Here is a 27,606-nt window from a genome sequence, read left to right as displayed (position 1 = left end):
CATTTTAGTTACCGCTGCACCTTGACATCTCCGTCCAACTTTGAGGTATCAGCCCTCCTGTGTGAGCCTTGGGCCTGAAAACCAGACTGATTTATCGATTGACTCTCGGTCCTGCAGCCTCGGGTCGTGACTGGTATTTTGGCCACAAGGAGCTGTTTGTGTAGAGACATGAACCTGAGCGAAGCCACATTTTCCTTGCTGCCCCCGTGGTGGCTTCCTTGAGCCTCCGGTTCTTGGTTACATCGTGTAATATTCCTTTTTCTTCCTCCTTTAAGACCCTCTCTCTATAGAAATGTTGACATCTCCATTATTAGGCAGAACTGCCTCTCTGAATTAGCTGATGCTAGAAGACTATCTCCTTTTTACTTATGCCTTCTTCTCCCCGAACAAAAAGGAAAGAAGCAAACAGTATAACAAAAACACCCCAAAAGCACGTGGGATACAGATAACATTGAATGTTGCACCTCACAGCGTAACAGTTGATACAAACAATAGGCTGGGGTTGCAAGTTAACACCAGTGTCATAAAAAAAGCTTTTCGCGGTCTAAACTCTGTGTTCACCCGTCTCCAGGATGGGGCAGAGCTCAATCTCTCGTGTGGCTTTGTCTCCTTGGGCTGGTTGCTGCAGAGTTGGGCTCGTATTATGGTGGTGGGGTGGGAAAATCCTGTCCTGTAATGTGCTAGAGATGGGCTATGACTGGGGTTGGTATGGAACATGCTGATCACTGTGAAATCCTCAGTCCCCGTCCTCCCCTAACCCACCCCACTGTACATATTTCTTAAAAAAGTAGTCAAGTTTAGCAGTCTGGTTACTTTAGTACATGGCTTCATAAGGCAAAAACCTACTGGATACAGTGTGGGGGGGCAGTTGGTTGTCAGAATTCATGTAGAATTCTTCTCCGTTTTACTTGTTTCTTTAAAAAATCTTTAATCGGTTAAAGACCCATGTCTTGTACGAAAGCTTATATTCTTCCAAAACAAAAGAAAAAAACTGTTCCTTTCTTCCTCCCTTCAAACAATGTCGTCAAATCCTTTCTCTGTGGTGCTGCTGTGGTACAGACTTGAGGTTGTAGCAGCCGAATATGGAGTCGTCCCTGGAGGAAGCGCGTCCCGGAGTCCTGTGCCGCGCTGGCCACCGTCAGAGCTCCAGGTAGCTGATCAGGGCCACCATGACTAGAGAGTTAGTTGTGACAATGACAGCGTGTGGCACTGGCCTCGTCACAGAGTCTTCCACCATCATACTGGTCCCTGAAAGAAAGGGGAGGAGGAAGGAGCAACCGCCTTATTGCACGGACACAATCTGGTGTCTTGAGGAAGGAGTTGATAAAATGTTAGTTCTGGGGCCGCTGCGTTGCTCGTGTTGTGGTTGTCGCAGCGGAACATCCCGGGAACGTTTGTATTTGAAACAAGAATTCGGAGGTGGGGCCTGAGCACTTACCCCCTGAATCAAGGGGACTCGCTGGAGTTGGGGTCGGGGCCCCACAAACACAGAATTGTAGCGAATGTAATTTGGGCTTGTGTGGGGCCTCGAGGGCTTTAACTGCAAATAATAAAGCTGGTATCAGGCTAGACCGAAAGGTTGCTCGGAGTCTGGGGAGAGGTCAGCTGCTAGAGGGGAATCATCAGAAGGTCCTTTGAGCAAACAGCACAAGGGAGCCAAAGACCAATTCTCAACCTGAAACACTGAGCTAGGATGTTCCCATGTGTTCCTGGAAGGGAAAGTGGGATTTTAAGACATAATGGCATTTATTGTTACTACGCTGTGCTCTAGCCGGGCAGGGAAGGGGGGATGACTAAAGTCATTGCTTATCAAAGAACCGTGGTAGCGAGTAGTCCTGCAGATTAACTCCTCTCTCTGAGCTCGTTTTCCAGTGCTCTGTGGAACACGCTGTAAATGGGGGTTCGCACACGAGCGTGTATGGTCAGAGGGAGCGTACGTACCACTGTTTCGGAGGATGTGAACTTCTGCTGGGATTCCATCTCCCCCGGGGCCCGTCACCCTGATCTGTACGAAGGCGTGAGTGAAATCTTCAGGGACAGGGATGTCGATCCGGCTCTTGCTGGCCAGGTATAAGGTGGGAGCAGAGTGGGAATCCTGCCTGTAAAGCATCTGTTGGAAGAAGCAAGTTTGAGTTTGTGTCCACCGCAATTTCCTCAGGGTCACCTGTAACAAAGCCAGCTACGTGCTACCTGTACCTTGTACCCCGTAACCGCAGACTCGTCTGCCTTCGCCACCACCGGGTCCCACTTGATGGTGACTGTAGACCCAGAAAAAGTCCAGGAGATGTTGCCAGGTGGCCTCTTTGGTGCTAAGAGATACAGAAAAAGACAGAGATTCAGTAAGTCAGGGACCGATGAGAAGGTTGTGCTGGTTACAGCCAACTCCTGAGACTCTGCAACTAGTTGGTGTGGCTGGTGGCACCACTACGGTTGGTTTAAAGGGAAATATCCCAGCAGATGTTACTCTGGACACAGATATTCTCGGATGAGCGATACACAGACCACAAGACTGACCTGAGGAAATTCAGGGCACTGTTTTAGGGACTACTTAAATTGCGTTAAAGCACCAGGATAAAAAAGCTCATCAGCTGATCGTTGGGGATCCTCTGGAGGAACCAGCAGCCCCAGGGAGCACAAGGAGCGGAACGGAGCTGGTCAGGGCTCACTCACGTGGTTTTGTTGTCGTGATGTTGGTGGAGGGACTGGGGGGGCCGGTTCCAGCCCGGTTGTAAGCTCGGACTGACACATGGTATTTCGTGTTGGGGTTTAGGCCTGTGACATGAGCCGACGTGACCAGCCCCGCTGTTCTCACTCTGTCAGCTGCCTCCTCTTTATCACCGTCCTTCCAGTAGCGGATCTGAATAGAAAAGAGCGTGATGGGTTTAGTAAGGATCGAGGCATCTGTAGATACCAGCCCCATCTGTGGTCAGCACTGAAGACCCTTTATTTTTTGTTCCTGTGCATTTTGCTTAGCGTGTGCCCAGGAATAAGGTTACAGCCTGTATGGAAAGGCAAGCAGAAAAAAAAAAAAGGATGTTTCTTACTAATCCCTTGTGAACAGTAGTACTGGCCCCATTAGAGCCTCGCACTGTCCATCAATTATCTTTGGAAACAAAATGCTGTTGCCTTTCACCTCACTTAGCCTGGGGGAATTTTCTTTGCTGGGCTTTCCCATCTCAGTTGCAGGATCTCTCCTTCCCACCGCAGGCTCGTACCTCATAGCCCGAAAGCACTCCGGTCATGTGTCCCTGCTCAACGGGCTCCCAGGACACATCCATTTCCGAGGACAGAACGGCCTTGGCTGTCACTCTGAAAGGAGCCACTTTGGGTTCTGAAAAAGACAACAAAAGGGAATAAAATCCTTTCCCCAGCTCTGAGATGGAGGGTTCTCCTGCAGCAGCATCACCGTGCAGGCAGCCAGCTGGTGTTGTGCGTACGGAGCAAAGCGAGGGGAAGGGATTTAGGGATTTAGCAGGACAAGCAGGGCCACAGCTGCGTGCTGCTCGGTGCACGATCACGGCTGGGCTTAGGGAAACATCTCTCTGTGTATTTGAAGTAGAAGATAAATGTTACTCTGAAATCACTCTCAGCTGCTCTTTGAGTAAAGGAAACCTCTCCTATCGCTCAGCTCCCAGACAGACAGAGCTCTGCAGGGAGCCGGTTGAGGACACGGTTGGTTGGACAAAACGCAGCGAATTCGGAACCACCGCAGCTCCCCTTTACCTTCTTCTGCGGAGTACACGATGGCAGTGAGGCTCTCCGGCCCCTCTCCTTTCCTGTTGTACGCTTTGATCTTCACTTCGAAGGGGGTGTAGGGGCCGATGCTCTCATTGCGGTAGACGTAGTGCAGCGATTCCGCGTGCGGCACCCGTGCCGTCAGCCACCCCTGGCTGCCTTTCTTGCGGAACGACAAGATGTAGCCAAAGCCGTCTCCGTTCTGATAGTCCCGCAGTGTTGGCTGTGAGAGGAGCAGAATGTGAGAGGAGCCTTGGTCGGTCCAAACGAGCGAGACCTTGCGCTAAGCGCAATGTTTGGCTCAACCACGTATCAAAATTGTAATCACGGCGCTCATTTCGCAAAAGAAGTGACACGTGCTTCTCCCCCTGGCCCTCTCCCAGCGTCCGGGGGTGGTGTCGTGCTGCTGACTTACCGTCCAGTTGATGATCAGCTCGTTGGGAGCTCCTCCGCCTCCGCTGAGCCCAGATGGTGCCACAGTAGGTGCTGTCAGGTCCCCAAACAAAAGCAGACGGCACAGGGTGGGTTAAAGGAGCAATAGTGATGAAGATGAGCACAGACACCGCGCGGTCTGGGAGTAGCCAGGCTTTGGCAGCTCGTATAAAAGCGCTGGTCTCTGTGCTTTCAGCTGTTAAGTATTTCAGATGTTTGTGAAAATCAGGTCTAGAATATTGGCTGGTGCCTGATGAGCTTATTTGGAGGCGACATGTCTCTGAGGGGACAAGGATCAAGCTCAAAAGCAGGGAGATGGAGGAGAGCTTTTTTTAGAAAGGAGTTAGTATGCACTGGGTACAGGGAGAGCAGTTCTGCTGTTCTTACCTCCCTTCTGCTTGCACGTTCAAGCAGAAGAAGGCGGAATGAACATTCACAGCCATTTGCTGGGAGATTTACCTTGTCTCTGCAGGGTTGCGCTTTGTGATATAATAGGGCTCCTTCCCCTTTCTAGGATTCCTTCCCCCTAGCTAGGATTTATCATGGTTTAATACATTGTATTGAATGCTGGTGAACTGAGCTGCCAGCTCTGGTACCTACTTTGTCTTTGACATATAAGTGGGCAAGAAGGCAGAAAATTTTGTGATGGCATCGCGAAGGAGATGACTAATTGTTTGGGCCCAAGGCATGCTGCAGGCCAGCCTTCCCCTCCAGGACAGGTACCTCTGATCCCCCTTTTTACCTCTCAGCAGATCTACACCTACCTGCTTCTTTGGTACGGATTTTGCTGGAGGGTAAACTTGGCTCCCCAACTCCGAGAATATTACTCGCTAAGACCCGAAACTCATAATCCATCCAAGGAATGAGGTTCACCACCTGGGCTGTCTCTGCGTTGCCTTCAATATTTACAGGATCTATATAATCCAATAACACGAGAGGAGAACAAATAGAGCGAGTGGCAGCCAGCGGGTGAGTGCAGAGCAACAACTCGGCACAGGGCTCTGCTGCCAGCACCGACTGTGCCACCGTCCAGACACTTACTGGTCCTCATTTGCTTCCATGTGCTGGAGAGGAGGGTCCGCGCCTCGACAAGGTACCTGGCGATCGGGCTGTGGTTGTCAAAGCCGCGGCTCCAGCTCAGCTGGACGGTGGTGTCACCGACGTCTGTCACCACCACACCCCCAGGGGGGCCTGGAGGTCCTGGGATGATGGAAGACAGACAGACGTGGTACTGACATGAAACATTTGGAAGCTTATTGCTCTTTATATTGTGCAAGTCATCCATTAAAATCAGGCTTTTCTTTTCTGGAGGCTAGGAAGCCTCCCCTCCAATTTTGGCCTCTTTTAAAGCCTGTAAGCCTTTCCCATCCAGTTCAAACATCAGATGGTGAGGTTGTCGATGGTGAGGTGGTCGCAAGGGAAGAGCGAGCTGATCCCTTGCAAGGACCGTGCTGTTATTTTGGGCTTGTGAGGAGCAGGGGACCTTCCGACGGAGCAATTACCTCTGACGGTCAGCGTGGCTGACTCCGAAGCACTGTCCACCACGGTCTGGGCTGTGCACGTGTACCGCCCCGAGTGTTTCAGCTGCACGTTGAAGATGCTGAGGTCCCCAACAGCTTCCTTCTATGTGGGGAAGAGAAAAGACAGCGGGGAGAGCATTTGAACATGCCTGATCATAATCCAGCGTTCAACGCGCAAACAAAGAGATTGGTATTCGTTTTCTGTCTTTTTTTGGTGAGGCGTAATTACCCTTTCTACTCACCGTGCTGGCTCGCCGGTAGTGCCCCTCGGACTTGTCGAAGTCAATGGGGAAATCATCCAGTGACCAGGTAAAGGTCAGGTCCATAGTTGGATCATGGGACGCATGACATTGCAGAGTGAGGTTTTCACCGACGTTGATATCGGCACTAGATGGTGCCAGCGTGATTTTGGTGGCATCTGCAGAGAAAGAGCAGGGAGGGCTGGTAGCTGCAAATATCGCTGTACCGGGTGTATGTTAATGCTGCAGAGCATCCAAATCAACCGACACTTTCCAACTTGTTGTCATCCCTCTCTAACAGCTGTAGTTGTACAGGAGGAAGATAAGGGATTACAGTGGTTACGAAATGTAAATGCGTTTCCCAAGGACCAGTTGATGGTGGGTATGATTTAGTGGGTCAGGCAGAAGGTTGGTTACTCCACAGGCTGAAATGTCTTTTAACTCCCTGGGTATTGCATTGATTTTTGGGAGTATAAGGAGAGGAGCAATATCACATCAGGGCATTCTTAGATGTTTCTTGCTCGATTGACCCCAAATCAAGGCAAACATCTCTACCTCGAACGGAGAGGATTCCCGTGCTGTTGGCTTTGCCCATGAAATTCTCAGCAAAACAGGTATACTTCCCCTCGTCGGATTTGCTGATATTCTGGAGGATCAAGGTGCCATCTGTGGTAATAGTCACTCTGGAAAGGAAGAAGAACCACACAAGAGGAAGTTTAAAATGTCCGTTCGCTCTGTACACCCGCCAATTTCCAGCACTTGGTGATTTTAGAGAAACCAGTGATAAAGACAGAACCACAAAAATATTATGTAGGAGTTTTCTAAAGAAGAAACTAGAGGAATAACAAAGTGTTTATGTTCAAGGATGTCGCAGCACACTTGAGTCATCAAGTCCAGTCTTCTGGCAAGAAAACAAATGTGATTTTAGCAGTTGTTTCTAGGTAGAAGCTGACTCTGTGCTGCTACCTGCTACTGTTGGTCAGAAGTTCAGTCCCTTTGGTCCAGAGCACGGTGGCTTTTGGTGCGGCTCGCGGTTGGCACGGGATGATGACCTTCCCGCTTCGGGCTGCAGGTATCAGCCGCTTCACTGGGTTTAGTCTAAAATCTGGTGCTAAGGCTACAGGGGGGAAAAAAAGATGATTAAGGAATGATTAGAAAACCTCGCTATGATGTGAGCATTTGAGCTGCCGCCTAACTAGGTATGGATTTGTTGTTAGGTGGCTTGGTAAGAGAAGCATGGCAATATCTGGTGAGCAGGATGGAGCGGCTCCTCTGCTGTGGTGGTTTCTAGCGCCTGCTGAGGCAGGGGTTACGTGACACGGGTTGTACTGAGCCATGGCGATATGACCCTAACAAGTGCAAGGTCTTGGAGAGACACAAGAACAGCTGCTTTTGAAAATGTAGAGGATATTCTGTTCAATATCCCGACCAAAGTCGCCAGCGCAGACATCCAGCTCGCCTAAAACTCCGCCTGGAATTGCAGAGGTAGAATTGGGTTTTATCTGTTGCCCTCACGCATTGCAAGAGTGTTGATGTCGAACAGTTTAGGGCCTCCGGTTTCTCTCTGGCATCTCCCACAAGGAGATAAGCTTTGAGACAAATGTGGAACAAGTTTGGCATCAGTCCGGTTCCAGTCGCCATCCATCAAAGGAGGCCGAGTGGAGACTGAACTCTTTTCTTTCACCTCTTGCCTCCAAAAAAGAGGAAAGCTGTGTAGTGCGAGAGAGCTCATAGCGCTGCTGTGTGTCCTCTACACTTTCTGTAGCTAAACAGGTGTCCTTGTTCTCTCTCAGCATTACTGAATTGACACAAGATTTAAATTTTAAAGGGTTGTAGAGTGTCTTGTTGAGCCAGTAACTATATTTCAATGGTGAGTGAAGCAGTTTTTGTCTGCTCTTATCTTATTCTGAGATTGCAAGTATAAGATATTAGGAAGAGATCTAAAATGCTTCAGTGTCCCATTGAAACCCAGAGCACTGGGAAATGAGAAATTACCTTGCACTGTTAATTCAGCACTTGCATATACTGTGCCATGCTTGTTCTCAGCCACACACTGATACATGCCAGAGTCCTCCAGGACTAGCTTGGAAAATCTCAGCTCTCCACCGCTCACTTCGATGCGGTTCTGCGCAAACAAGAGGATGAACTCATTAGACGAGTAAAACGAAAAATGGAACTCAAGCCTCACGTGTGCAGGGTTGAGTTTCATTGCAGACTCTTTGCCAGTTCGAAGCCAGCCTGGTTTTCCGTGGGAGAAAACGCAGGACTTTTTTTTAATGCGCGTCCAGTCGCTACCTCCCATCGCCGTGCTCTGTTTGCTGAGACTCCTGAGAGCAGCAGCGTGCAGGTCACACGAAGATGGGGACAAGGTGCTATTTATCTGCCCTGATAACTGGCCGTGAGTTTCTGTAGCTGCGTGAAGCAATGGCTGGGCTGGCAGTGACGGGAGAAGGACCTTGCTGTCGGTAAGGACATCACTTCGCAGCCTCATGGGGGGCACATGGAATAGGGATGCGGGGTGATAAAAACGGGGCTGTGATGCATTTGCAGTGAGGCAGGGGAAGGCTCTAAGCCTTGTTCAGCGCCGCGTGTTCTGATGCGCGACCGGCTGAGCTGCTCTGGCTGTCGGACCCGCGCCGGTACCTGGGAGGTCAGCGGCTGCCCGTCCCGGAGCCACCGCACCGCGGGCCTGGGTTTGCCGGAGGCCGCGCAGCTCCAGCGCAGGTCAGACCCGATGTCGGCCTCCGTGTCCGCGATCATCTTCAGCCACTCCGGCTGAGCTGCAAGGGAGCGAGAGAGGTCGGCAGAGCCAGAAAGATCAGGTGAGAGGTTCGTCGTGCCGGGCGGGCAGAAGGATGCTCGTTGTGTCGTCTCTGCTGGGGGGTTTATTTGTCACAGCGTGTTTCAGCAGAGCGACAGCCTTTCGGGCAGCCTCTGTGGGTCTGGCTGCAGCTGTGCGTGTGGACTGCGCAAAACTACGGCAGAATCCAGACCTGAGGGAAGAACGTTATGGTTTCTCTCCTTAAGAATAAATGCAGTCGTTCCTGAGCTTCAGGAAAAACTGGGTTCAGCTGAAGAGTTTTGTACCTTGCCTAGATCTGATTAATAGCTCCAAGTATTAACCCTTGTGGAAGTACCCCAGGCTTGGAGAGGATCTTAGCTGACAGCTAAGCCTGATTTTTACCACTATGCTTCCATCCCTGGTTACTTCATTTTAGATAGAATTGTTTTAGAGCAGATTAGGTGGTCTCTCTCTCTTTGCCATAGCCTAAAAGTGGAAAGACATCAGTGATCTCTGCTGGACTGTGTTAGGGCTTTGCAACAGGTTTAATTGGGGCTGACACGAGGCAGGATCAGAGGTGGTGGTTTCACTCCCAAAAGCTCAATTTGTTGCCTGAAGCATCTTGCCAGGTGTGCGTTTAGATACGTTACCTTGAATGATGATGCGGCCCTGGTAGGTGTCTCTCCCTTTGATGTTCTCAGCCTCACACTCGTAGGTGCCTTCATCCTCAAAGCCGACATCCTGGATCTGCAGGAGGGGCTCGCTGCCGATCCACTTGGAGGACTGCGAGCCATCCAGTTTCCTCCACTTTATTCGAGGAACGGGGCTGTGGAAAAGTAAATCTGGTGAAGGGCAGCTCTTGCGTTCCCCGTGCTGCACGACAGCGCAGTGTCACTCAGTCCCCATTTAGCCCCCCGGGTCCCAGCAGGACAGGCGGCTTTAGCCAATTCCTCCCTCCTCCCATTCCCCCTCCATCTCTGGGCTGCGGGAGATGGGTTGCAGAGGGGGTTGTGCAAGCTGCGGGTTCTGCAAGCTGCGGGTTCTGCGCTGCCCTCCCCGTTCCAAGCGACGCAGATGCTGCACTCACTTTCCAAAGGCAAAACACTCCAAAGTCACCATCTGCCCGGCCAGAGCGTAGGTGTCGGCAGGAAACCTGGCTTTTATGCTGGGTGCGTATTGCCTGGCATCTGTGAAAAGGAAAGTGCTGTTGAGGAGTCGCGGGTGGCTTTAAAATGGCACATGTTGGGTCTTAAAGGGCAGAGGTACCCGCAAGGTTACGCTATTTTCCAACACCTCTGTGCATGTGGATAAGGGAGCAGAGGCGAGGTTTCATTTTCTTTTTAAAGCAGCTCTAAAAAATCTCTTTACAACGTCTCAGGACTATTTCTCCTTAGTTTTCTACCTGCTTAACTCCCTTTGCCCTGCCAAAGAAGTATCTTTAGCTGCACTTCTGCAAGATCACCAAAGGCAGAGCAGAGTGGTTTGGGGGCTGTATGATCCTACTGCACCTTGTGTCGTGTTGCACAGAGAATCCCCATGATGGGGTTTGCAGCTTCACAAGCAGCACAGCCTGGAGAGAGGGCTGCTTCCCCAGCTTCCAGCCAATTCATATTTTTGGAAGCTCTTAAGCTCCCCTGAGCGGCTGGTGGGTGATTTGTGCACTGCTGGAGTCCTGTGGAGCCCGAGTGCTCTGCGCTGGCTTGTTCATTTTGCATTTTGCCCAGTCCCTGTGTGCTAATCCATGAGCACTGACCCTCTGCAGTGAGGCTGAGCCGGGAGAACTTGCTGAAAACGCTCTTGGTGATGAAGTCGATGTGGCTGGTGGCAAAGCACGAATAGTTCCCCAGGTCGGAAGCCTCTGTTTTGGCAATGTAAAGGTTTCCCGTGGTCTGAGAGACGAAACGCCTTCCGTCAGCTGGGATGAAATTGGGAAACTCATTCAGGAGCCAGCGATAGGATAAGCCTGTGGGTAAGAGAAAAAGGAACATACTGCACAAGTTGCCAGTGTCCTCTTAGGTGGGACTAAACCCAGCAGGCTGTTTTCTAGACCAGCCTAAGCTGGAATTGGTCCTTGGATGGAACTTGTTGGCTCCACATGCGAAGTCCTGTCTCTGTTTTGCAGCTTTACAGAGCCTGAATTAACAACAGATCTGCTTCCCTAAAATTCCCAAAGAAAAGCAGGGAGTGATTCACACGTCCGGGAATCCCTTGCCCTTGCATCTCTCCGCCTGGCGCCAGCAGTGCTGCCCATCCCTGCCAGCGGCGATGCCGGGATGCAAACCCTTACCTGGGTAGTGGGGAGGAGGGCTGCAGGCGAACATCACCCCCCAACCTTCCGTGATCTTCACGGGGTCTCGCTCTTCTGCGGAGAATTCCTGCAAAACTAAACATGCAAAGTGAAACCTGTCCGTGCACGAAGAAATTAGCTGGGGGAATAACTGTGTTTTATCTCCCCCTCCACAGGCTGGTCTTCTCAGTGGTTGTACAGAGGGAGATCTGAAAACATTACTGACTTTCTCCATCGTGCATGAGATTTCTGCTGCACCTCCATGTTAATGGAAAGCGCCAGGGAATCTCTCCACGTGATTTCTCCACGTGATTCTGTTGGGTACCATGCACCGGAGAGCTTCTCTCCAACCTTAATTAACACGAGCAGGGGGGTTCGGTTTACCCCCAGCGTAACTGCAGCTGCGTTTCATTTACCTTGTGGAGACAAACTTACAGCCAAAGCGGAGGGAGGCTTCCCTGCTCACCACCGTGCCCCTGGAATTAGACGCCACGCATTGGTAGGAGCCGGCATCCTTGGCTTTCACCGGGTTGCTTATCACTAGGTCACCTGCGACCAGCCTGTAACGGGAATCCGGCTCCATCTTGAGCTCCGTGCCGTTCATCTTCCACCTGCCAACAGCGTGCGGAAAGACGTGAGAGGGGTAAATACGGCAGCTCCGCGGTGCCTTGTGCCTGTGCTTGGTGTTTTATCCAGCTGTGGGATCTGTGTTAGGTTTAGATTTAGGTTGTGTTAGGTCTCTGGTCCACAGCCTGGGTGGGATTGTACATCCCATGGAGACAAGGAGGCTGATTCTCACGTTAGTGATTTTTCTTTATATAAAAAGTGGAGAACGGAAAGCAAAATTCTTGCTGGTTGCGTCCCAGCCCCGGTAAAGAGGGAGAAGCGGGTGAGCTCACCTGTAGGTCGCGGGAGGGCTGGCCCGTGCTCGGCACGTCAACGTGACCTTCTCTTCTGCTGAGCCTTCAGGGAACAGAGTGTGGACGGGCTGCTCCTCAAACACCGGCCCGTAGCTCCTGGTGCTGCTCTGGGCTCGGCACCAAACTGCAAGAGAGGGAAAATGTGCTAGCTCCATTTAGCTTTTTCTAAAATTTCTAATTTTTTTAGTTTTGTAGGGTGTCCCTGGCAGCGTCAGAACTGCATCTAGAATAAAAGAAGGAGCAACGTGAAAACCACAACCATCTGTCACCACAGCCCAGCCCCATCCGTGGCTTTGGGCAGAGAATGTGCGTTTCCCGCTGAGCATCTCACACCATCCCTGCCACGCCAGAAGGACCAGACGTGCTTCAAGACATGCGGATGAAGGAGCGCTGACACTTGGAAAGCCACGCACAGATGGGACCGGAGCTGGGAACCCCTTGGTGCCCTCCTGCCAGTGGGGATGAGCTGGTTCCTCCTCTGTCTGTACAAACTCCGGCTGGTTGGGTCCTCCCAAATCCTCTGCAGGATAAGAGAGGAGAACCTGGATCTCCGCAATAAGTTCTCAGCTCTGCTGCTGCCTCCCTGCCCATGCCTGGCAGGTCCCTCCATCCCTTTGCAACATCGTCAGCTCTTGATGGCTCAAACCTGCTGTTCGCTGGTGTGTGAACCACCGCTGTGGTATCAGCTCTGCTCTTGAACTCGCAGGATGAGCTGGAAGATTTCTAGTGTTCAGACATGAGTTTGATTCTGATCTCGCTGTCCTGAGTCCAGCTCAGGCGTAGGCAGAAGAGGATCATGAGAAGTCCCTCACTTCTCCTATGCTGTACTTGGGCCACCCTTTGGTGTGCTGACGATGTTTTGCTGGCAAGTGCCAGCTGTCCACAGTGACTCTGTGTCTCAGATAAACGGCAAAATGCTCACAGACCCCCTTCCACACGGGCTTTGTGGGAACGGCAGCGCAAATAGATGAGAACAAAGCAGAAGCTGCCTGGAAGTCTCTCCCCTGCAGAAGCGGCTGGTGGGATAATGCTTGCCGGCAAGTCTGTTCTGTCCCCGAGCAGGGACGGAGCCACCTCAAGGCAGGGTGTTCGGCGATGCTCAGCCACCCCCAGCATCCTTCCATGCTTTGTAATTGAATTAATAACCGTCTTAAAACCGCCATGCCAACCAGCAATCTGTCTCCTTCCCTACCGTACACAGCATGGTCACTACTTAAATTAAGTGACTCCAGTAAGTGTGATGTTTTATGCAAGAGTAACTTCCAGCAGGGAACGGGCAGCTCGGCTCCGCTGGGCTGGGGGAAGCAGCTCTTTACCTGCAGCTCCTGGGGTTCCTCTCATGTTCCGGCTGCTCTTGCATGTGGAGATGAGGGGGAGACGGGAGAAGGGGCTCCGCTAATTGGCTCCGGGGGTTCGGAGCAGCTGTCAGCTGCTCCTTGTGTCCGAGCATCAGCCAATTACCCAGCGCTGGGCTCTGGAGTTGCTGCTGCAAAGGAGCCACATGCAGGCAGGAGCCTGGTGGCCCCTGGTGTCCCACTGGGGGACAGACCGTGGCCTCTATCTGATACTTTAGAATAAGAGAAAAGCAGCATTTGGGGGTTTTATTCCCTCCGCATCAGCATAGGTGCCACTTTCCTTCTAGAATAGTTGTATTCACAAAGGAGAAGCTGGAAATCTTCCCTGGGTTGGGGCAGCAATGTCTCAGCTGGAAATAACTCTGCTGACCAGCAGGTAAAATAATCATGAGTTAGTGGAGAATTCATAAGAAAGTCGTGTGTTAATTGTGTTCTGATAGATGGTGGTGAACGGATTGAGGTTTAGCAGCTTTACATTTTGAGATTAATAGGTAGCATACGGTAAATAATTTATATTTATTTAGCAAATAAAAGATATATTGTTAACGGCCCCGTGCATGCCTTTTCTCATGGGATGCTCCTTCCCAATCAAGCCAAATTGCGCTAATCATCCCTTCTGATTCACCCGGAGCCTGCACCCCATTGCTACCCGCTGCTGTCGCCTTTTCTCTGCCAAGGTTATGGACCGCAATTGTTAGGCATTGATTTTCTCAAATGTGATCAATGCCAGAAGTTCGGACGAGCTTTTATCTACAGTTCCAAGGTGTCTGGTTGGTGTTGGGGGTGAAATGCCTGGATCTCACTCATTAAGCAAAACAAGTGTTAGATTAAAGTAATGATTAAGCAGTTACAATTTCGGGATATGGTTAGAACTAAACTGAGAGCAAAGCTGGGCAGGAAATCTCAGCACCCCTGAGACAGATTGTCCGACTGCTTCGGTCACCCCGGAGCTCTCATTTTTAATGTTACCATAACACGTCCCTTCCTTGGGCTCTTATCATTTGGGTAGCAGGGAAAAGACAAAGGCAAAATAAAGGTCGTCAAGCCTGCAAGTCACATTTGCAAGAAGCAGAGTGATGGGCTCAGAAGTGGGCATGCCTGATGCAGCCCTCCGTTCTGTGTTAAATCCAGCTCGGCGGGCAGAAATTGTGCTAAATGTGCCTGTACATCTGGCTAGAGCAATATTCATTATTAGGAAAAAAAAAAAATTAACACCAAAATAAATAGGAATAGGTGAAAGTGGAACATTTGAAAATTTAGATTTGGAGAAACAGCTGCAGAAACACTCGAACATTTCGGTGTGACTTGTGCTATTGTTTGGGAGAGTAAAATACTGTATCCTGAAATACATCACCAAGGACATAGCTGTCTCTGTGGGTATAAAAAAATCTCAAACTTTATACCAAATATTGCTGGAATAGACAAAAACCTTCTCTCCTTTGGCACCATGGGGAGCAGGGAGGTGGCAGCGGCACCGGCCCATCTCTGGCTTTTGTATTCTCAGGAGTATTTGGAAAATGCTGCAAACCAGACCTGGAGAGCCCAGGTGTCTGGGAGGCTGATCCCTTTGTGCTGAGCTCCGCGCTCGCTTTGCAGGCCAGGAATGATAAATGTCGCAGCTGAACGTTTTCCAGGCTGTATTCCAGTTTATGATCCTTTTATTGAGCACAGCCGGAGCTCCGGAGCACTGACCACAGCCTGAAGCCTTGGCACATGAGAGAAACGGGCAATTAATTGGTTTTATAGGAAATCCGAACGCACACGTGCACAAAATCAAAGCGGTTATTTTTAAAGAACAGCTCTCTGAGGAACAGAGAGTTATTTTTAACGAGATGCTTTCTGAGGAACAAAGGGACGATGCTTTGGCTTGCCTTAGACTTCAAGATTTTCTGTGGCTTTTGCTGAATGAAGAAATTCAAGAGAGATTTTTAGGCTTTTCCTGACAGCTTTGTTCGTTAGACAGTCTTCTCTGTGCGCTCCATAAGCTTTAAACCTCCACATATTGCTGGGAAGTGCTGCGGGGTGACATTGCAACCCTGCGTCCCAGGGCTGGAGTGACAGCCCAGACCTGGAGGCTTCGGCTCTTCACCCCCTCTGGATTCTTTCCTCGAACCTCATCCATAAATTACTTTTGTTTTTTTTTAAACCCTGGCCCCTCGCTCATGTTCCCAGTGAGGATTTCTCTGTCCCAGCTGGCTCCTGAGATCCATTGCATCACCAGCCAAAGGTCAAGAGAAAATAACGCTCACGGGCTCGACAGGGAGTTGGTTTTTTTGGTGGGCTCAGCTTGGACGGGGAGCAAGTCGCACGATCTCAGCTGGTTAATGGGAGAGGCCAACTCCGTCTTGCTGCCTCTACCACATTTGGGTCAGACCAATTTCCAAACGGGCTAATTGCCCCCCGATCTAGGGCGGCCACCCCTCCCTCCGCCTCCTTGGGGACCCGGAGAACATTAAAATGTAATTAGATATTTATAAGGACGGGCGAGCAGGCTCTGCTTGGGATGATGAATTACCTTGAAGACATTATCGAATTCTCAGTTGTCTGAAATGAAACGTCTCCCTGCTGAAAAAAAAAAGGGACCTTCTGGGTGCAGCCTGAGACTCCCTGAGATCCAGAAATGGTCCCCGCTGAACGGGGGAATCTTTGCACTCAGGGTATGGCCAAAAAGGAATCCCTAGAAAAACCAGGAGGGGAAGCAGCTTCACCCTGAGTGAATCCAAGGATGAAATTCCTCCCTGTGCCGAGGCCAGGACAAGCCCGGGGCACTGGGTGCCTGTGGTTTAGTACTGCCTGGGGTTCACTTAGGGGTAATGCTGGCAAGTGATAGGACGAGAGGAAACGGCTTCAAGTTGCACCAGGGAAGGTTCAGATTGGATATTAGGAAACATTTCTTCCCGGAAAGGGCTGTGGGGCATTGGAACAGGCTGCCCAGGGCAGCGGTGGAGTCACCATCCCTGGAGGGGTTGGACAGACGGACATGAGGTTCTCAGGGACACGGGGCAGTGCCAGGGGTGGGGGAACGGTTGGACTTGATGATCTTGAGGGTCTTTTCCAACCAAAATGATTCTATGATCTCCTGCATCTCACTTAACTTGAATTTAGAAAGGGGGAGATGTGTCTGTCAAGTGTTCCCGTCCCGCTTCTCGAGCGGTACCCGGGGAAGTTGGGCACAGCACAGACACATCCCCTGGCTGCATAAACCCCCCCGGGAGAACTGGGCTTCAGCATCGCTGCAGAGGACGAGGGGCTGCGACCCACGGAAACCTCCGCGCCCGAGGGACCAGGGGCTGCTCTTACCCAGCAAGGTGACAACAGCGAGGGACGCGCGGACAAATCCAGCAGCTCCTGCCATCCTGCGCCTCTGACCGGCTCACACCTGGGCGGATGCGTGGGGACAGCAGCCCTGCAGGAGACACAGAGGTTGGTGTTATCTGCAGCATTTCCCCAGCTCCAGCGTCCAGCTGCGCGTCCCCGCTGGCCACGGGCCCGGGACAAGAGTCACTCGGGAGCAAACACCCAGCTGAGCCCGGAGAGGGACGCGCAGGGCTGTGTGGGAGCTGGTTTTCTTCCTGACGTGACAGATCTGGTTGGGAAATTGTTGTTGTTCCTCCCCTACTATCTGCTGTTCTTCCTCCCTCTAAAAATAACGCTTCCTTCGTAGCATTGTTTTATTAAAAAAAAAAAACCAACAAAACGCAAAGCCAGAAGCAGACGGGATATTGGGAGAAGGGAAAGAGAAAGAAAGAATTTCTTGCTGTTATTTTGTGAAAAAGGCATCTTTAGCTCTTCGGGCAGGCTTTGGGTGTTGTGCCAACCCCGAGTCTTGTTCTGGAGAGGTTGGGGGGACGCGGTTGCACCCCGGCTGCCGAGCAGCCTCACGGGGATCTCACGCTTGGTCTGGAAAGTGGCTGCTCGGGGAGGTCTGCACTGCAACCTGCTGGGACATTTCCTGCTTTTCTTCCAAGTTTAATGCATTTGAATAGTTAATCAAGAGGTAACAAAGTGCAAAGGCATTTCCTGATGCCGTGAGACACATGAGTAGGTGGGGCAGTTGTTTTCCAGCCTCCTCCCCAGGCTTCTGACTTCCAAGATCTCTCAAAAAGAAACAAAACCCGAAGCAAACACAGGGCGGTTTGTGCAGACCCTGGTCCCTGCGCTCTCCTGCCTAAACCCACCGCGGGACCCGCTGTGGCACACGCACCTCTTACATCTCCAACGGGGATGCGGGGCTGGGATTTTTCCCCCTTTTTATTAACAGACACTTTTGAAATAATGCATCGAGGAGCCTCACAGCCTGACGGAGCCTCACGTACCCCGGTGCTCTCCTGAATTTGCACCCTAGGGAGCTGCTGCTGAAGATGCTGCCAAGAGCCGGGCTGCGAGCGCCGCTTCTCCCTCTGCTCCAGCTGCTGCTGCCGCCGCTCCTGTCCCTGCCCATCTGTCCGCCCGAGCCGGCTCCCGAGCTCCTCCGAGCAGGGATTAGCTTTCTATCCCATGGGATGCAGCCCCCCGCGCATCGCTGCTTCAGAAAATCCGCCGCCCCCGCTCATTAACAGCAAGCACCTGAGCAAACAGCGATAGTCCCGTGTTTGCGTCCCGGGGCGCCAGGCTTGGGGAACAGCCACCTGGCCCCTGTGTCCTCACTGCAAAGAGAAGATTGTGCTCCTGACACTTGAAAGGGAGGGGATCCCAGCCCAAATCCTCCCTGATTTTTCTCTTGCTGGGCTCGGAGGGCTGGATCCCAGCGCTGAGAGCAGAGCCCAACCTGCCTGCCCTTAGCCAGCTCATGCCCTCGTTAAATATTCTTTATGAGTCAGGCCCCTAAATGAGGCTGGTGTTTAATTGTACAGTGTAGCCGGGGAAGGAGGGAAATAGCAGTGCCCGAACGAGCCGTGTCACAAACGGGCCATTTGGGGACAAAGCAGCGAAGGGTGTGAGACGCATCCACACGAGAGCCGCTCTGCGCGGTTTGTCCCAGCAGCTCTGCAGTGAGTCAGTCGCATGAAATCACTCGATGTCAACAAGAATCATGCCCCGAACGGCGGCCTGAGCCCACGGCCTTTAGCAAACACTGCCTCATTGTTCCCCTGCCCGCACCCGCTGCCCGTTTCTCTCTCATGTGGCTTCTGCTCGCGCCGTGAGCACTTGGGGACAAGGAGCAGCTTTTAGCTCGATGTGTTTTGCTGCCTTGCGGGTGGTGCCAGCGCCGACTTTCCCAAATCTCTGCAGTTTGGTTTCTTCCCCGGCGTGTTACGACGCCCAGGGTCTGTGAATGGCAGCGAGCACCGAAGCTGTTCCCGCACCCAGCCGCAGCAAATTAAAGTAATTGAGTTTGCTCCGTCGCTGCCAGCCCTGTTTTCTGAGGCTGAGAATCCGCTGCCTGCGCCCCCGGAGCTGCCCACAAAGGCCCTGCCCAGCTGCAGCTTTGCTCTCTCCTATTCAATTTTCCCCTCGCTTCTAAAACAAATAGAAGAGAGTGCTGGAAAGCTGGATTCTGTTCTTTTTAAGAAGGAGCAGGCAGCGTGCAGAGGTCCTGGAGGCTCCTCTGGGCTGCTCCTGCCCCTCTGCCACCTTTCTGGTTTTATTTAGACTTTATGCTCTATGGAAAACAGGTGCTGCATTTGAGCAAGAGCAAACCGCATCCCGCCTCTCCTGGGTGCTTTCACCTAAACCAGCCTTGTCCTGAGGGCTGGGAGCTGGTCAGCGATGCCCATCTCTGGGAATGCTTCTGCCAGCGTCCCTCTTCGTTTTCTTTCCCTGTGGCCGAGGAAAGCTGGTATTTTGTAAAACCTAAGCTGATTGGAATTATTTAATTAGTTATCGATTCGTTATTTATGATGTAAACTATAGCTTTGGTCCCCAGTTCTGCTGCTGGCTCTGCAGCATCCCTCTTTCCACCCCAAGCTCCACATCTGCTCTGCCCCTTGATGTTCACATCATTTTCTCTTCTCACTTCCTTTTGTCCATCCCTCTGTTTCTTTTGTAAAAATTAGGAGCATGATAGCCAGGGAGAGCTCCAGGTACAATCCACGGCAAACAAACGCATCAGAGAGTAACAGAGTAATTTCTACCAGCGCTGATGCTGGTTTTGTTCACAATTAGAGACCGGATGAAATAATCCTCTCGGATACTGTTTTGCGTGTTCCTGGTTGTCTTACTACTTAAGTGCGGTGATCGAATTGTGCCCAAGGGCCTGACACCGCGAGATCGATCGCACCTGGGGCTGCGCTGGGACCCTGGGGGCACCTTAAAGCTGCACCCCATGGATCCCACATCCGACCCTGAACTCCCCCAAAGCATGGGTGTGCGCTCGGCATCTGATATTTAGGCCTGCTCTCCATCCCTAATTAGAAGAGGGCCCATGGGGACCTGTTCTTTCCCCTCTTTATAGGGTATTTTGACAGTCACTCGAGAGCCTTCTGTTGTACTGAAAGGGGATCTGTCATCCCCGCTAATGGACGCTGTCATCAATACTTCCAGTGGCACGGCAGGCACGGGCGCACCGGGAAACAGGCGCATTAAGCCTTTCCTCTGGAGCCCCTGGGAGCGATCCATAATTGTGGAGGCAGAGTTCAAGAGCTACGGAGAGAGAATCTGAGTCCTCCGGAGCTGCAGGCAGAGGAGCGGCCGCCGGATCCAGCGCCCGCAGCTCCAGTTCTGGCCGCGGAGCAGCAGCGGTTGGAGGAAGCAACTCTGGCAGGACACGGGGCAAGGGCCAGAAATGGCCTTTGGGAGGAGATGGGCTTTTACAAGAGGTGATGACATGGCCAGCACAGGCAAAGTGCAGCCTATTACCGGGAGAAATGGGTGTAATTCAATCTCCTGTGGGTAGGTGATGAGATGAGCATTTTTGTCTAAGTGGGGCAGATCTGCTGCTGCAGCATCCCCCCGGGAGGGAGAACTCCTGAGGGTGGGTGACGGGGATGGGGCCGGGGCTGTGAGTGGCCCTTTTATCAAGGGTGGTCACTAAGGCTGGAAAGGGCACACTTTTGATCCTGGCTGGATTTTGCCTTGCAAAACCTGTTCCAGGTCAGGTAGGCTTTGTCCGACTCCAGAACAGCGTTTTTCAAAGAGTTGCAAATGGTTTTATTGTCATGTATCCGTCCCCTTGTAAAACTGCCTGTGCTCAGGAGAGGCTGATTGAGATGCAAACTCTGGATTCAGCCTTTCCTCAGCTTCTTTGGGTTCAGCTCTGCTGGTGGCCCCAGGACCTGCTGCAAAAATCCCGGGACCACCCAAAAGCAGTGAATTTTCCAAGGTCTGAATGAGCCCTGGCCAAAGCACCTTCAGAGGGGCTCAGAGCCCTGTGGGGGAGTTCAGCCCTCCCTGGGCTCATCAGTCAGCCCAAATCAGCGACCAAAACCCCGTCTGCAGAGAGCAAAACCCCATCTGCAGTTGGGGGAACCCTGCTGCCCGGTGCGGGGCAGGACCTGGTGCAGAGGGATGCTGTGGGTGCTGCTTGCTGGCTTTGATACCCGTCCCCAACCGTGGCAGAGATGAGATGTGTCCAAGAAACATCTCTAGCGATTGCTGGCGGGGTCCCGCGTGCCCTCGCTCCTGCCCGGGTGGGTTCGGATTGCTCCTGGCATGTTAGAAAAGTCCCAAAGGTTCTGCCCCAACCCCGCTTTTGGAGACAGAGCCCTTCTCCTCTGCCATGCACACTGAGGCAGAGGAGCAGCATCTCGGAGGCTCCAGCCGCCAGCTACACCCTGCTGTCCCCTACACCCTGCTGTCCCCGTGCTGTCCCCATCCCGCCCCGTCACCCTTGGCCAGGGCAGAGCCCGTGGGGTGGCCACTGTCACCCCTGCGAGGACCGTGCAATGGGCTAGGTGCTCCTGGGGAGCCAGGCAGAGGGACAGAGGGAGGGGACAGAGTGGGGACCTGGAGGACGAGATCTCTCCCCGCAGGCTGTGCTTGCACAGGAGGAGCTGAGGCCGGTGCAGGAGGCTCGGAGCAGATGGTGCTCACAGCCCGGGCTCCCTCCCTGCCGGGCGATGCCACCCGCAGCGGGGCTGCAGCCGCGGCTCTGCTGTCCCCACGCATTTGTCATCGCCCGACGGGCTGAGGCGGGACGCAAAGCGGGGACACAAAGTGGGGGACACACTCTGCACGCCGCAGCGTCCTGCCTGCCGGGGGACTTTGCTGTGGTGCTGGGGGAAGGAGGGACCTGCGGACCGGGAGATCACACCCAGGTGGGGTGGGTTAACGCAGGTGTTTGCAGTCAGTCAGTCAGTCAGTCAGTCAGTCAGTCAGTCAGTCTGTCTGTCTGCCCGTGCTCTGTTTTTTGCACCTGGGACAGGCAGGCAGGGGAGGTGCCATGTGGGGCTGTGGCTCAACAGCCCAGCTTGGGGACAAGGGAGGTGGTTTGTGGCAGAGGGTCTGGGCCCCAGGACAGGAGCAGGGTCACCAAACAGGGACCAAGGGGCTTTCACAGGCCAGGCTGACCCAGAACTAGTGTGCTGGCCTGGCCCCGTGCCCCAGGTGTGAGCAATTAGCCCCGGCTAATTAGTATAATTGCAGGCAGGGCTGGGCTCTGCCCTCCCAGCTCAGTGCAGGGACTGAAGGTGTGATGGAGAGAGGTAAGGGGGGGAAAGAAGAGGGGTAAATGGTTCATTTGGGGGCATTTGAGTATCTAGATGAGGAGGGTGGGGAGCTGTAGTGGGGGGGATCCTGTTGGGAGGGGGTGGGTGCAGGAGTTTACCCCTTGGTGTGGCTGGGAAGGGTGTCCCAAGTTCCCCTGGGTCTGGTAGCACTGGGTACTGTGTATTTGCTCCAGTTCTTTGTAGCCCTGACTGGTTGGTGCTGCTGGTTTGGGTTGTTCTGTCCCAGTTGGGCTGTGGGCTTAACCCCCAGTGTGGCCTCCTGCACCCCGCCTGCCCCTGGGAGCTGTGGACTGAAAAAATATTGTCTTTTTAGAAGGGAAGTCAATCAGCAAAATCCCAACCCAGAGTTCGTGCAGCACGCAAACCTGCTCTGCTTGCTGCTAGATGAAAAGTTGGTTGTGTTTGCTGGGACGCTTTGAAAGTTGGGGTGGGACTTTGCTTGGGGTGGGATTTTGTTTCATTTGGGTTTGTCTCCGGTTCCGCTGCTTTCTGGGGAATGGACTCGTGTCCCTGGTCCTGCCTCGCCGGGCTGGGCAGGAACGCAGCAGGCGTTGCCGTGCGCTGCAAAGCAATTTACATCGGGAGCAATTCTGAATCACCATATCCATGGAAACTAATGCGCTTCTGCCTTTGACACCAGCATCCGGAGCAATTCCATTTCCACTCCCTGTGCAGAGCAGACCTCGTGCCTTTTGCATCCATTTTTTTCTGTTGGATGGACCCGCATTTGAGCAAAGTGCCGGGAGCAGAATCGCTGCTCCGGGGCTGCGCTTCTGGGAGTGGGTTATACTGGGTGTTACGGGGACAAGTGTGTGGCGTGTCCCAGATGGGGACAGTCCCGATGCCTCAGAGCGATCCCTGCGAACGGCAGGAGAGGTTTAGCTTCACCTGGGGACAAAACAGGCCTGTCTGGTCCTTCTCGTCCCGGCCCAAGGAGCAGGCAGCGCTCTCTGATGTGATCCCAGCAGGACGGCTGCATTAAGGCACCGTATTCAAACATCCTCTGTTTTCTCTGTCTCTTTTAAGTGCTTTTCCCCTAATAATTGGTCGGTGCATTCATGTGCATCACGGGTCACAGCACCTCATTGTAAGAGGGTCTCAGTGGGAGTTTTCTTTTGGTTCCACCCCCCCAGCCTTGTAAACCCCCTGCTTGTGCCCGGCTCAGCGTCTCTTTGTGCAGGAGACAAAGCCGGGATCTGCGTTTGGGCTGGGGCTGTGATGGGTTTGGGACTGGAGTCACTTAGTGGTAAAAATCTAATTGTCATAAACCAGGGGATGTGATGAGTGAGCCTTTATTGCTCTGCTGTTGTGCTGGGCAGTTTGAATTTGAGATCCGAGCTTTGCAGCTAGTGTGTTTTTGCCTTTTTTCTTCCTGAACCGGCTAGATTCCATCTCTGACTGCAATCACCTTAGTACCTGTGGGTGGTGGAAATCCAGGCTGAGCTGCGTCATCCTCAGCTCTGCAATAAGCCCTTGGTAAATCCCCAGGGGTTTTGGAGCTTCCCCACAGCTGGACCTGGCTCCAGGTGAGACCCTGGGGTCCCGGGGCAGTGCGACCCCAATAAAATGCCATGGGAACCTGTGCAGGGCATTAGAAAGCAAAGGAGACCAAAAGAAACAGCCAGGAGACCTTGCTGCCAGTGCGCAGCTCCTAAGCTTCCCCTGAAGACTTGTATTTCAATCGATAGCAGCTAGAAAGATGCTCAAAATCTCTGAAAAGAAGTGACTTCTGTTTAAAAGTGCTTGAGAAATGATTCCTGCCTGAAATCCTCTTTAATGCTCTGATTATGGTTGCTAGAGTTCCAAATATTGGACTCTTCTCACAGACGCTCCCCTGCAAATTCATGGTACTGCAAACTGCTCTCTAGGCACAACTTTGCAACCTCTTTGCCTGGGAAATGCAGGTTATTAATCCGAGGATGCTGAGATGGGCTGTATATTGGGCTGTTGCGCTGATGGAAGGGAGTCGAGGTCTGGCTGCACATGCTGCTATCATCTCCCCAAAATAAAGCTTCACACGGCAAGTTTTCCTTTCCTCTTGCAGCACGGTACCGCACGCTGAGCTCAGCCTAAACCCCGGGACATCGCGGCGCTGGTGGCCTCGCAAACCCACCCGCTCTCTGCTCTTAGTGCCGCGGCAGAACCGCTTTGATGTGGCACCGGTATAAATAACTCTGTACCTGCCTGGGAAATCACTTGGCAGGAGCTGAGCGTGGGGAGAGGCTGCAGCGAGGAAAAACAAGTGCGGGACTTGGGGAAACCGTCTGGCTGACGCAGCCCCAGTAAAGGGATGTGTTATATGGGGAAGCCCGAACACCTGCCAGCGCTGTTTGTGTCGCTGGCTAAGGTCACACCAGCAACAAAAGCCTTCCTGGAGTGGTGGGGGTCTGTGCACAGCCCCAGGTATCTCCCCCAGCCCTCGCCTTGGCCTTGCTGCGCTGGTTGGTGCTTGTTCTGGGCACTGGGATGCTATGGGATGCAGAGGGGACCTCGGCGGAGCGCTGTTAAAATCCTCTCCCTCCTGGGAGAAGGTTGGAGCATTTCTGCAACGGTGTCACGTTTATTTTGCTCTGTGGAAGGCGTCATCCCTGTGTCTGACCTTCTCGCCTGTCTTTGTTAAAGTGGTTCTTAGCATTCGGTCTCCAAATAGTGCCAAGCTGCTCTCTTTATAAAAACAAGCAAGAACCAGCACAAAACATATATCCCTCTTCCTTCCTCCAGTGTAGGCTCCCTGTTTTATGGCTCTCTGGTGCAGGACTGACAGCTCCACAGGCTGTACGATAAATAATATATGTAATAATTCAGGACCTAGGCTGCTGTAGGGGGCTGGGTTCAGGATTTCCCACCCAGCTGCGGGTGGGAATGGATCTTGTGCTCCCCAGCTTCTCCAGCCATCTCCCTCGTGCTTGGGTTGAACATCCCTCCGGTGAGGTCCTGGACCCACAACTGCGTTGTGGCCGTGGGACCGAGGGTGTTTGTTATAGAGAAGAAAACAGTTTGGGTTCAAGGAAACAGCTTTTGTGTAGCTTGAGAGCCGACTTGGTTTCTGAGTCTGCTGAGACCTTTCCCTTCTCCACAGCCCCACAAGCACCAGTGTCAGGAAGAGACAGGAGGTGTTTAGGAAGAGCCTGACACAGCCTATTGCAGCAGATTTTAATAATGTTTCTCCCCTTCCATCTATGCTTTTTGTCTCTTAAAGGACTCTCGAAGGAAGTGTCTCTTGCCTTTTTCTGCTTATCTGCATTTATAGCATCGCCAAAAGCCCCTGGTCGATGCTGGGGGTTCCTGTGTGATGTTTGTCTAGATGACAACACCGTGAGCTCAGCTGGTGCAAAGGGGACGTTTGCAGCAATGTGGTCCCGTTGCTGCCGAGCCCATCCCAAAATCTTTCCGGGCATCTGTGGTTCCTCATCCCTGGAAAGCGGGGCTGATGGTGCACAGCAATGCTTTAGGAAGGAGATGGGCCAACTACAGGCAGTGCTGTGTTAAGCTAATCCCCGTGTGACGGAGCAAACCCCATCCCTGTTCTGAGCAGGACGATGCTCCTCGGGATGCGAGGTGTTCCAGGAGCCCTTGGGGCTTGCAAGGGTTGCTGGAGATAATTTGGGCTTTGGACATACACAGTGTGCAGGGGGAAGCGGTGGCTGAGCAGCTTTATTGCACGTGGGCTCCCAGCTCCGTGGGCCTGATCCTCCGTGCACCGTGTTTAGATGCACCTGGTCCACGCATGCAAAATACCTCCCTAATGGTGCGGCCGAGTTTTCTACCTTCTAGGGTTTGCCTGTGGTAAATCTGCAGAGAAAATAATAACACAGGCCATTAAATTCTCTGCAGATATATTTTCTGAGTGGCAAAAGTCATGTTTGCTCTGTTTGCTAGTAATTGGTGGGGTGATGGAGAAGAGCGTTAGCTCTTTGTTTCCTCTCATCATGTTCCAGGCAGAGCGTGCAGCTGGGCTTGACATGACCCTCTCATTTTCTGTTTTCTTTAGCCTTGGCTAATTCTAATCTACCCCTGAAAAGTAGTTGTTTCTAGAAAGTTTGGGACCTCACACTTTCCTCTATTAGCAAAGCAAGCGGCTTTCAGGGTTGGTGCTGTTGCTGCTCGGTACCAAACACGCAGCCTTGAGAGGTTCATCTGTGGATGTGAACCTGCTCCTAAATCTCATGCGCTTCAGCTTTGTTCCCTCAGAGCTTGTGGTGGATGTGCCTGGAGGTGGCCTGGGAGGAGCAAGAGCTTTTCTGGGCTAAAGCCTCGGGCTGGGGTTGCTGCTGGGGAGGGCTGGGGTTGTTCCCAGCTCTCGGACGCAGAGGCTGCTGCCTCCCATCCTCAAAGCAACTAGTGTTTCTGTAGGGAGATGACAATTTCTTATGAATACTCCCCAGTCCAGCCAGAAAAAATAACGCTGAGGCTCGTGGGAGCCGTGCGAGCTTGGGGGAGTTGGGGGTCAGTGTGGGCGAGATGCAAAGGGAGGAGGGAGCTCGGGAGGTTTGAGAGCCGGGGCTGGAGCCCAGCTAAGCCCAGCCCAGCCTGCCCTGTCCCACCGTCCGTCTTACTGCGAGTGAGGAAGAGCAAATGCTTCCTCGTGCTCCACTCTGGGCAAGTTTTTGTCCATGACTTTGCACTGAGCTTCCCCAACACACTGTAAAACCCCAACCAGCCTCCGACACAAAAATATCCCCGTGTGCCCCATCTCCCAGCCGTCACCTGGGATCTGACCTCGCAGGGGGGCGTATGAGGAGGGGATTTGGGACACCACAGCCTTCCTCGTCCTCCCTGGAGAGGAAAGTTGAGTCTCTTGGGCTGCTCCGGGCTCTGCCAGCCCGTGCTGGAGATGCTGAAGTAGTTTTGTGCAGCAAAAACTGTGTGAGCCCCCCCGACTCCTCCCAGGCACCGCGTTCAAGATGCCTGACCCCGCGAGTGGGGTCTCAAAGTGCCACCAGCCCGAACGCGCCAGCAAAAGCACAACAGTAATAATTAATAACAATAAAAGGGACCTTTCTGCCAACAGCCCTGTCGACCTCAGCCGCTCAGCCACAAGTGACAGAGCTGTAGCCCCCCCCTTTCCTCCCAACTCCACCCCCGGCTCCTCTCCGGCGCAGGCAGAACCTGCATCGCCTGCAAAGCCAAGAAATGCCCAAACCAACCCCCTGCTCCTGCCTCCCCATCCCCGGCGGAGCCGAGCGGCATCCGGCAGGTTCCCCCCGACTGGAGCAAAGCCGAGCGCACCTGCGAGTTGACTCTGATGGGGAATGGTGCCCTGGAGCCCGGAGCTGCTTTCTTCCCCCCTCGGATGGAAGAAGGAGGGAGAGGCGCTTACCTTGTGCGGGGTGGATGTATGTGCAGAATCTGGGGGTCTGGGGGGGCCCCGCCGGTGCTGGGGGCTCGGCTGCGAGGCAGCGCTTGGCTGGTGCCTGCCCAAGTGTGGATGTGTGTGCCCAAAGCCACTGCAGCATCTCTGCATTAGGATGTGCTCCTCCCTCTCCTCCCTCCTTGCGTGCGCGCTCCCTCGCTCGCTGCCAACCACCACGCTGGTCCCTGGAGAGAGGGTTTTTTTTCTTTTTTCTATTTTTTTTTTTTTTTTTCCTTTCTGCCTTTACCTCACTTGCCACAGTGCAAGGACCAGTCAGGGAGGCAGAGTGACTTGCAGCATCATGCATAATTCATGCTCTTCCTTGGCCTCTCTGGCTGCTGCTCCCACCAGTCCCCAGCACAAACCCCTTGTCTGTG

The 27,606-nt window shown here is 52.8% G+C and overlaps 1 protein-coding gene across 1 annotated transcript; it reads right to left on the bottom strand.

Moving 5' to 3' along the window:
* Positions 1 to 367: 367 nt before the first annotated feature.
* CNTN2 (contactin 2) lies at positions 368 to 27,238 on the bottom strand. The gene is made up of 23 exons (XM_065649425.1): positions 27,197 to 27,238; positions 16,571 to 16,676; positions 11,895 to 12,039; positions 11,431 to 11,606; positions 10,996 to 11,091; positions 10,462 to 10,671; positions 9,796 to 9,895; positions 9,359 to 9,534; positions 8,570 to 8,706; positions 7,922 to 8,051; positions 6,893 to 7,043; positions 6,482 to 6,609; positions 5,930 to 6,105; positions 5,670 to 5,790; positions 5,209 to 5,367; positions 4,932 to 5,081; positions 4,151 to 4,221; positions 3,724 to 3,958; positions 3,216 to 3,331; positions 2,671 to 2,857; positions 2,197 to 2,309; positions 1,942 to 2,110; positions 368 to 1,248 (listed from the first exon to the last, which is right to left on the bottom strand). The coding sequence occupies exons 2-23, from the start codon at positions 16,623 to 16,625 to the stop codon at positions 1,139 to 1,141; spliced, it is 3,111 nt and encodes a 1,036-aa protein (XP_065505497.1). The 5' UTR covers positions 16,626 to 16,676; positions 27,197 to 27,238; the 3' UTR covers positions 368 to 1,138.
* Positions 27,239 to 27,606: the final 368 nt, after the last annotated feature.

Source organism: Caloenas nicobarica, chromosome 21, assembly GCF_036013445.1.
Source record: "Caloenas nicobarica isolate bCalNic1 chromosome 21, bCalNic1.hap1, whole genome shotgun sequence".
In the NCBI taxonomy this organism is placed as follows: domain Eukaryota; kingdom Metazoa; phylum Chordata; class Aves; order Columbiformes; family Columbidae; genus Caloenas; species Caloenas nicobarica.
The sequence above is the reverse complement of the archived record's forward strand: the minus strand, read 5'-3'. Positions and strand labels throughout refer to the sequence as shown.